The 10459-nt window shown below is 45.5% G+C and overlaps 1 protein-coding gene across 1 annotated transcript; it reads left to right on the top strand.

Annotated features, from left to right (window-relative positions):
- Positions 1-2586: 2586 nt before the first annotated feature.
- On the top strand, positions 2587-10268 carry C1QL3 (complement C1q like 3). The gene is made up of 2 exons (XM_068538920.1): positions 2587-3174; positions 8997-10268. Exons 1-2 carry the CDS (start codon positions 2587-2589, stop codon positions 9174-9176), a joined length of 768 nt encoding a protein of 255 aa, XP_068395021.1. The 3' UTR covers positions 9177-10268.
- Positions 10269-10459: the final 191 nt, after the last annotated feature.

Below are 10459 nucleotides of genomic sequence, written 5' to 3'. Positions count from 1 at the left end.
TCATATGAACAAAAATAGTGTGAAATATACGTGTAGTTATGCCCAAGGTAAAGACACATGTTTATAAAAGCACCCCCCCTCGAAGAAAAGTTAAAGGTGTGAGAAGTGAGAAGGACTGTGTCCCAGGAGCAGGAGCAGGGCCTGTGCCAGCATCCAGAGAGAGGCAGAATGGAGAGCGGGGAGCCCAGGGCTGGGCTGTGCCTCACAGCCCGACGCCTCAGTGGTGATTCTCCCAGGAAAGACCTGACGAGCTGCTGACATTTCTCTTAGAAGAATCAATGAATCTTTGTTTCCTTCTGCCTCCTCATTTGACCTTATTTTGTTCTGAAACAGAGAAGGAGGAAAGAAAGAACTGAACTGGTGGGATGGGATAAGGGGTAGGCAGAAGGCAGAGAGGAGGAGATGTCCGTCCGTGCTGTGGAGCCCACAGACCAGACCGCAGGCCCCTGATCGGCGCCGGGGATGTTATTGTTTGCTTGCTGTGTAGTCTTATTTGTTTCTACTTCTCATTTCAATTCTCGCCCTGGTGTAATAAGTCGCCGTCTTCCCAGCCATCATCCCCGTATTGACAAGCAAATGTCACCCACATTTGATTGACATCCGTTGCTCCTGAATGCAAAAGTATGATTTACGAATCAATTCTATTTGTTTATTTAAAGCCGTTCTTGTGTGTCTTATATATTTGTTGGTGGGATAACTTGCCTAATAGCTACTCCGGGGGCTTTCCATTAATGTTGTAAATCCAGGCTGTTCCTTCTCCTGTTCGCCACGGCAAACGGGAGCCCTTCTTTCTCTTCTTATGTCCCCCCTCCCCCAAGACACATGCAGGAGATGTGCTCTGCAACTTACAGGACTCTTTCTATATCTTACGAAAAGATCTTGCTCAGTACTTTTGTGAAAGCTGCTTGCTTTACCTGAAGACTTTTGAAGGCATCTTGACAAGTGCTTATTTCTCGTGCAAGTAGTACCTTTAAGTAAATGCAACTTAGGTCAATGGCTGAATCTCCTGAAAGGTTGCTAGAACTGTAAGCCTGTAAATAAGAGTTCGTACGTATACACTCACCATTTGCAGCGTTAGTAAAAAGAACCACCCCTCCCCCCCTCTTATGCGGTGGGCACGTTCATTTAAAATCATAGAGAAACGGTCTTTGTCTCTTCAACACACCTTACTGTTCTCTGGGAAACATCTTATTTCATTTTGGAAGGCTGGTGAGGAAAACCATAAGGTTAAAAAAAAAAAAAATCACATCTACCATCTGGAAAATTCTAGAGGGCTCTCCTTATGTTAAAAGTGGCATTTTGAAAAAACACCTGAAACGCTGATTGTGGGTGAGCCATTAGAGAAACACTGTCGACCCAGCCACCCTCCTTTCAACCTTCAACTGCACCCTCCAACTGGGGCTGCAGGCAGTGGGGAAACGGGGGACTTATGTGTGACTCTGGAGTGCTGAAGGCTACAGCACGTCTGTCTCACTCCCCACCCCCATCTGTCCAGCGAGAGCGCCGCCATCGGCTGGGCTCAGCAAGGGAGTATTCAGAATCTCACTGTTCATCCATGTGCAGAGAGGGGGGGAAGAAAAGAGAGGCCGAGGGGGGGAAAAATCCCACATTGTCAGAGTCATGCCAAACTCCCTTTGAGTGGGATGAGCAGAGCAGATGCCGCAGTGAGATGCCAAAGCGGCTCCCCTTCCTCTGCGCCTTGGGTGCCTATAAATTGCTCCGGCGCGCGTTTGTCAGCCTCCTCTTCTCCTGGCAGGTGGTACCCAGGCAGAATTCTGCGTTCAGCCTCTCTCGCGCTCTGCTCCCGGCGGTGAGGCGCTCGCCGCTGCTCGCCAGCCCCTGCGCTCCAGCCCGGGGCCTCCCCGAGCCGCCGGTGCCCAGCGCCGCCTTTCCACGCCCCCGGGGGGCGCCTGGCCTGAGCTCGCGCGCCCGGCGCGGGGTTTTGGGGATGCGCGTCTATTAGAGTTCTGGTGGTTGCCAAGGAGGAGGAGAAGAAGAAGAAGAAAAAACAAAAACAAAAACAAAAAACAAGGCAGGAGGAGGGCGATCCCAGCGAGCGAAAGAAGAGGAGGCAGAAAAAGGCAACTTCAGACGGAAAGTTGGTGCGAACTGGCGCAGTCGGCGAAACCGGCAAAGTCAATCGCCGGCGGCGGCGGCGGCGGCAGCGGCGGCGGCAGAAAAGTGTGAGCGGCCCCGGCGAGCGCGAGAGGCGGCGGCGGCTCCCTGCCCTCCCGGGGGCCGCGCCGGCGCCGGCGGCAGCCACAGGTGCGAAGGGGCTCGCGGGCGGCGAGGGGGCGCCCCGAGCAGCCCGCCCCCTGCTCGGGGACTTGCGCTCAAGTCGCCGGGCATCCGAGCTCCCTCCCCAGCCGCAGCCTCGGCTGGGGGCAGCGAGAGCGGGCGAGGAGCGGCCGGCGGCGCGCCCGCCCAGGGGACTTGGGGTTCGCAGGGGGTTGTTTTCGGCTCTGACGAGGTCCCCGCCCAACCTTCAAAATTTTGTCCAAAAGCAGACAAGAGGATCGCCCCGCGCTGAGCCGGCTGGTGGGCAGCAGGAGGCGCCTGATCGCCGCCGGGGCGCTGGGGGTGGTGATGGTACTTCTGCTGGTCATCCTCATCCCGGTGCTGGTGAGCTCGGCCGGCACGTCGGCGCACTACGAGATGCTGGGCACCTGCCGCATGGTCTGCGACCCGTACGGGGGCACCAAGGCGCCCAGCACGGCCGCCACGCCCGACCGCGGCCTCATGCAGTCCCTGCCCACCTTCATCCAGGGCCCCAAAGGCGAGGCAGGCCGGCCCGGGAAGGCGGGCCCGCGGGGGCCCCCCGGTGAGCCCGGGCCGCCGGGCCCCGCGGGCCCCCCGGGCGAGAAGGGCGAGCCCGGCCGCCAAGGCCTGCCGGGCCCTCCCGGGGCGCCCGGCCTGAACGCGGCCGGGGCCATCAGCGCCGCCACCTACAGCACGGTGCCCAAGATCGCCTTCTACGCCGGCCTCAAGCGGCAGCACGAAGGCTACGAGGTGCTCAAGTTCGACGACGTGGTCACCAACCTCGGTAACCACTACGATCCCACCACGGGCAAGTTCACCTGCTCCATCCCGGGCATCTACTTCTTCACCTACCACGTCCTGATGCGCGGAGGGGATGGCACCAGCATGTGGGCCGATCTCTGCAAAAACAACCAGGTGAGCGCGGGCGGGCGGCGGGGAGGGCGGGGAGGGAGCGCGGGAAGGTGCCGGCGAGAGGGAGGAGACCCCGGGCATGGGGGTGGGAGCCCGCGGAGGAAGGGCGCGGCAGCCCCGCTCCCGGGAGCCGAGAGCCAGGGGCAACGCCGTTCCACTCCGGGAAGGCTGGGGTCGCACGCCAAAGAGCGCCCGGCGGCCTGGAGAGGGTGGTTCCCGAGCCCAGGACCTGCACTTGGTGCGCGCGACCCTCGAGGGGTGGAAGCCGGGATTCGGTCCCCGGGACAGTTTGTGCACCGCGGGGAGTCCCGGAGCAGCGAGCGACCCCCCGGCTGCGGGGTCCTCAGCCGTGCGGGGTCACTGTCAGGTCCTGGCGGGGACGGGAGGGCTGGGGGAGCCAGGAGTGGGCGTGCCAGGGTGACAAACCCGGGGGAGAAAGACCGGGGCCCAAGGGAGAAAGAAGGGGCGCGAAGGAGTGAGTCCGAGCCGGGCGCGTCCAAGGCCGAGGCAGAACCACGGGGCCGGCGGTCGCAAGGTCCCTGCGGCGTCCCAGACCCGGGGAACTCACAGATAGTCAGATTCGAGATGCAAAAACTCTGCTTTAGATTTCAGCTGAAGAAGGGGGAGAGGTAATGAGTGCTGCTAACAAAAGGAAAAGTTGAGACTCTGGGTTTGTGCCATAAAGCACGCTCGCAGACACAGAACCCAAACTCCACTGGTTGGAGGAGGAGGGCGCACGGGCAGGTGGTCGGGAGGCCGGGCGGAGGAGCCCAGCCCCGGGGCTCTGGGCCTCACTGCCAGCGAGCCCCAGGGCGCCTGCGTGAGGGTCTTTCCAACCCAGCCTTTTGCTCACAGGAGGCAGTGGCCTTGGCCTTGACTGTGGAATAGCCTCAGATCAGCCCTTGGCCAGAGAGGTCGACCTGCTCTCCTGAGCCGAGACGATCGGAGCTGCCACAAGGGCCACTGGTCTGCAGTGTTATGCTTGGGGCCACTTCCCCGTTTGCTTGAGAAATTCGCGGTCATTGCAAAACCAAAGCGTGTCCCATCTCTTCATCGGGGGAGGAGAATAATTTTTGTAATTACCTCAAAGTGTAATCAGACCCTCTGCAAGCGCTGAATCAGCAGCCGCTGGGGGAGACCTTGCAGCCTGCAGTCTGGGTTGAATGCTTGGGCTTCAACTTTGCTTATTGGGTGGTCCAGGGAGTGGCCCCCCTACCCTGCCGTGGCTAGTTGTGATTTTACAAGGGCTCTCCGGCTTCAGGTCACTTCTCCCTTGAATTCAGACCTTTCTAGCTGTAACCCAGGTTTCTATTAAGCAACATTAAAGCAGAATTTATTCCAAAGTCCTAATTCACAGTGTCAGAATTCTTCCAAAGTGAAAGACAAATACCCTAAATGTATAAGACGAAGGACAAAATATCCTGTCCCTCCCCCTTCCTACCACCCCTCACTTCTAAAGGAATTCAGAAGTAAATAGCTTAAGGGACCCTAAGGTCACATAGAACAAAAAGAGGAAAAATGGCCACCAGGAGGCACTGACAGGGTTGTTTATTACTAGTTATTATGCACGAAACTACTATTAAGATGAATAAAAATTATTCACAGAGCAGTGGGATAGTTATAGGCAAATGGCTAAAAAGGCCATGACACATTGTACCAAAATAGAGCTATTGTGTCACCCTAACAAAATGACTTGTGAACAGCCTCTCAGCAGGCAGTGATGAGACACCCATTTATTTACAGATTGGCTGTCTTCTGACTCAAAGGTTAGGTCTGGCAAATACTATCAGGCTGGAGAGATTGTTTTTAGAGGGATTAATTCAAATAGAATAAGATTCAAGTTTTATCAATGTATCAAAACACACTTCTTTAAGTATCTGGAAATTGCAACTGCATGAAAAGCTAGGGAACAGTACATTTAAATTCGTTTAAATGTTGATGCTGAGGCCCAGGTAAGGATTCCAAGAAAACCATTCCATATATGTGTTCTACGTGCATTTTGTTTTTTAAATTATTTCATTGTTTGGAGTGTAGCATGCTTCTTTGTACCATCCTAGCATGCACATTCTATGAGGATGGGGGTGGGGGGGAGGAGGAAAAAAAAAAAAAGGCACGACAGCTGACCTTAAAATGTATAATGCTTTTCATTGGCATTATTAAGCTGCTACTTCTACAAAAGGGGAGCAACAAGTTATTCAGAAAAACAAATATAGTAGCAAACAATATATTTTCGAGTTCAGCACGGACTGTTTTGCAAAATGGTTTTTACAACATTACTGTTAAGGAATTCTATATCTAGAATAGAACTGTTTTGTAAAGTCTGGCCTGCAGGTGTTGCAAATGAGAAATCTTTAAAAATCCTTTTTAAATTAATATTAAAGAAAGAGTTTATCCTTGATTTTCAGTTTTGCTCTTGTCTGATCACTTCTTAGATGGCAGGCAGTTCCCCCCTCTGAGCTGACCTAATTTGTTTTCATAAAACAGAAACTCAGAGATCCATGTCAGCGTAATGTTCTATGGATTAAGTGGATTTGAGAAGCACAAAAAAATTAAACTAAAAATGCAGTTCACTCTAGGATAGAGGAATGCCTCTGGACCATAACCATATGAGAACCATTTTATTTATGCTTTGTGTTTGAATGCAGGATCACAGATGGAAACATCAAAGGCCAGTAAATTAACCTGCTGCGCCACTTAACCTTTTGTTTATGATTCCACAGAAGTACAATGAAAATGAAATTATGAGAGCATCAGTAGCGATTAATTAAATTAGCAAATGTTACCATAAATATTGTCTCTAATGATAAACCCTCCCTAATAAGATAATGCTAAGGCAGCATAACCTATTACATCCTCACAAACACAGCACTAAAAGGACCACGGTTCTCATATTCCCCATAAAACCATCAACCTAAGTTTAATCTTACCATGTCTAAAAAGCCCATGACAGTGCATATTAAAGGCAAAAGTTGGACTCAAATAACTTTCCATAGAGACTGGAAATATATTTTTAAATGTTTGTATACATTTAGCAGGAAACCTGAATAAAAAATATTGCTATTTGAATCCAGTCACTATAATACCACTCTAATAAGCCACTCTAATAAAAACTAAAACTGGCTTAAGGTTAGAACTATAAAATAATTAAAGACTAGTTTTTACTCTAAGAAATTATTAGTTATGGCACCAGTGAACATGAGATATATTGGAAACAAGACAGTTTGTGGGCTGTTATTCATTTAGTAGCAAGATTAATAAAATGTCAAATGAATTATCTTTTTAGGGGCTGTGAAACGTGCACTAAAGATCAGCAGAATCTGAATAGTTAACTTATAAGATGGAAAGATATTAAAGTACATTTAGGTGGAAATGGGTATATCGGGCTAAAGAAAGGATGCATCATATCGTCAGAGAAAATGCTGAAATCTGTGTACATTTAGGAACCTGAAAATAGCCTCCAGGGTGGATGCATTACTTTCCTCAATAGTCTGATGGCTTAAAGGAAGAATTGTTGGAAGTTACTGGGCTGGATACTACAGCTTGAAATTTCAAGTCCCATTATACCTTTAGAGTATGATCAGGTGAGCAGACATACTAAAATCACGCAAAGTACACTGGAGTATGGCAGGTATTTAATTGGGAGAGTCTTATGGTTAAAATCTTAGAGAATCACTTTCATTAAAAAGCAATCACACTGGCTTTATCCAACAAAGGAAGTGAAAACCATAAGGGTAACCTTCCAGTCTGTGGGATCATAATAATGCATTTGCAGGTTTTTGTGGTAACACCTACTGAATAAAAATGGTAACAATTTTGTGGGCTTGTGGTTATATCCCATGGAATAAAAATTTCATTTTATATATATATATATATATATATATATATCAAGTGATTTTAATGAATCCCAGTTCCCAAATGCCCTCATGTAGAAAACAATGTTAAAGCATAATACCCATAGAACTTAATACTAAATACCTAAAGCACTAAATAAAAATGTGTGCCTGGTTATTAATCATAGGTGAGAAGTATATCATAGGTTGATAATTAATTAATATATTACTAACATAGCTAATTAGTATTTTATATTTTAATTTTTCTCACCCATTAAAAATCCACACATTAAAAAAAAATCAGATCCTAAGAGTACTATTCTCCTTGTAGATTTTTTTTCCCTGGGAACTAATGACTAGATGAAATTAATGAATCAAAGCATCCAACTCCTATAAACTAGTGATTAATTCCTAGGAAATATTATGACATTAAATTGTATTATTACTTAATGGTCAAAACAGATCACCTCACTAAATTGGTATATACATTTAAGTCAGTGCTTGTGAGCATAATTATATTTTGCTTTCATTTTATTAGTGTCAGCACAATGTTAAGCAATTCTGAATCTTTTAAGCCCTTTTCTCCTTTTGCTATATGATATCCAGAAATAAATTTTTAAAATACTACTCAAATTACTTTACAAGTTCAGCAGTGTCAAAGAGTCTTCTCCTTTTTTAACATTTCAGCATTAATGTGAGAACATACCACATGAAAATTTAATTTGAAAACCAATCATTTAAATTTTGAAAGAAAGGCATGGAAATTCTTGACTTACGTCTCATTTCTCTCATTTTGCCAAGTGATAAAATCCCACATATTGCACCCCAAGTCATGCATTATTACATAGTGCAGGTTTACAAAACCACTAAATCACTTGCTGTGTTATTCGGAGAAATATCATTACAGTGGAACAGAAACAAGCCACAAAGTAGATGTTTTACTGAAATAAATCAAGTACAAGTCTGCCTATTGAAAAATTTTTTTCCAAGTCAGAATCAAAATACAGCTAAACGGATATGAAGCCTAATTGGAGTTGAGGATGTGACAGAATGTCCATATTACTTGATATGATGGGCAACTGGACTGTTTGCAAATGTCTGTCAGCTCACTAATGAGATCACAGGCTCAACCTGATAGGATTAGAAGCAAATCTCCATCCTCAAAGCAAACCACACATTTAGAATCACCTCAATATAAAAGGGTATTCAATGAGATCATTCAAAAAAATTTAGAAATTTTAGAGACTTCAAATTTATAGAAATGTAGTTCCTTCTATAACTTTTAGATGTGTTGAAATTAAATAGCTTATTTACGTACACACATCACAATTAAGTGATAAAAAGGCACAAATAGAAAAAAGAACTCTGAAGACTTTTAAACCAAAGATGTTTCAATGAGTTAAGCTTCAGGTACAGGGGCTTTTCCTTGAATTAGATTTTGAAAGCCCAAAATCAAAAGGTTTTTTTCTTCTTTTCTTCCTGTATAGTAGAGTTACAGGAGTGGGATTTCTCTGAGCCTGTACGTACCGTGGATCTCAATTTTCTAATAATCATGGGGACCAACAGAAGTTCGGATTGAACTTCTGTACTCAAACAGCTGGTTAGGACATTGCTGCTTGGCTTAAATTAAAATGCAAAAAATGACCATTTCAAGAAGTGATTGGGCACAGAGTTACAAGGAATTAGAAAAAGGCATGATTTAGGAAGAGAATAGAGTGGTATGCATTGTTTACAACGTATAGTAAAAAGAAAAACAAAGACTTAGAATCACCTTCACAAAAGCACTATTTTCTCCTTTCCAATAACATAGTCGAAACTGTTACAAAGATATCCTCATAAAGCCCCAAGGCCAAGGTGGACTTGGTTGTGCTAAATTCAGTGCCATGGCAAGCCAGTCAGCTTATGATGCTGTGTGAATGACAAAAAAAAGAAAGAAAGAAAAGAAAGCCTGAGAATTCTCTCTTACAAATTCTAATTCTTGTCTGTTTCACGCAGGTGCGTGCTAGCGCGATCGCCCAAGACGCTGATCAGAATTACGACTATGCCAGCAATAGTGTGGTTCTTCATTTGGAGCCAGGAGACGAAGTCTACATCAAATTAGATGGTGGGAAAGCCCACGGAGGAAACAACAACAAATACAGCACATTTTCTGGATTTATTATCTATGCTGACTGATCATGCAAAAACTAAGCTTATTACTCTGAGTTTGGACACTGGATTCGTATGGCTAACGTCAGTGAATCGAGGACCCCAGGGGATGCCAGATGCGGGGCACCTCAGCTGTGTGTATGTGGGGGAATTCAAATGCTACCTGACTCACATCTGTATACTCAGAAACATTATGTAAAAAAAAAAATATATTAAAAGCAAGATAAGCAGATGTTGATCCACTACCGCCAAAGCAAATACTCCTTAATTGTTTAGTGTCTGTGTGAATGAAGTCCTATATAGATCACAAATTTTTATAGAAAAATCTAAGACACTGAATTATTTCTTCAATATATATGATCCTTTGGTGTACTGTGATCTCGCTGCTTTTATCCATATGTCAGCTTTGGTTCTTGTGAGTTTACCTGCTTATTAGGCTACTCGGGGTCCATTCATAGTGTGGGGAAGAATGATTTTTACCCTGCAGGAGGAGGTCTCATTGACATAATCCTGCTCGTCCCCAAAGAAATTGTTTGCCTTGTACTCCTGTTAACTTTAGAGCTAGACCTGGGAATGATTCAACTTTAAGCCTTAACCTGGAATTTTCTGGATTTGAGGGAATTCCCAAGCCTATGATCATGTTTCACATTCTTTTTCTTAGGAATCTTCTTTCCTCTCTTTTCGGGTGATAAGTCTTTAAAAGTAGAGATTGAACTTGTATCATAGGATTACTCTCTAAGTGTGTAAATGTGTAATTACGTATGGTATTTAGAGAATCCCCCTGTGTCCAGTTTGTCAATTGAATGCATTTAGGTTTACTTGGAAAGTCAGAGAAATTTATTCTTTGGTGTTAAATCAGACTGAGGCTTTTGCCTTCTTTGGAACAAAAGATTATTCATAAGCCAATGCATATAGGTTTAATTTGCACTGGTGCATGCGTCACCAAGGGGACACTAAGTAAGGCCTTCAAATAGTTACTACAAGTCATGGCCTGAGGTTATTTCAAAATGAACGATTTCACATATAACCAATACGACAAGAAAGTGTATATATTTTATACAAATACCTGCTACATATATATATGTATGTGTACATATATATATGTTAGATGAAATATATATATGGCTTCAGGCCGTAGGCACAATGGCTGTATAGCCCCAAAAATTTAATTTAAAGAAATGTACGTGTAGGCACACACAATCGTGCATAAGTTATTTGACTTATTTTGGATTGAAATATATTTTGGAAGACAGAAATATATGGAGTAGCAAAATAATTTAGACGACTTCTAAGAGTTATCCAGAAAATTA

Source organism: Eschrichtius robustus, chromosome 1, assembly GCF_028021215.1.
Source record: "Eschrichtius robustus isolate mEscRob2 chromosome 1, mEscRob2.pri, whole genome shotgun sequence".
NCBI lineage: Eukaryota > Metazoa > Chordata > Mammalia > Artiodactyla > Eschrichtiidae > Eschrichtius > Eschrichtius robustus.
Note: the sequence above shows the minus strand (reverse complement) of the source record. Positions and strands in the feature narration are given on the sequence as shown.

Bases quoted from the DNA above. Each gene is read 5' to 3' on its own strand.
- C1QL3 (XM_068538920.1), top strand. From the start codon at position 2,587: ATGGTACTTCTGCTGGTCATCCTCATCCCGGTGCTGGTGAGCTCGGCC. The intron at 3,175-8,996 runs GTGAGCGCGGGC...TGTTTCACGCAG, and splicing joins ATCTCTGCAAAAACAACCAG to GTGCGTGCTAGCGCGATCGC.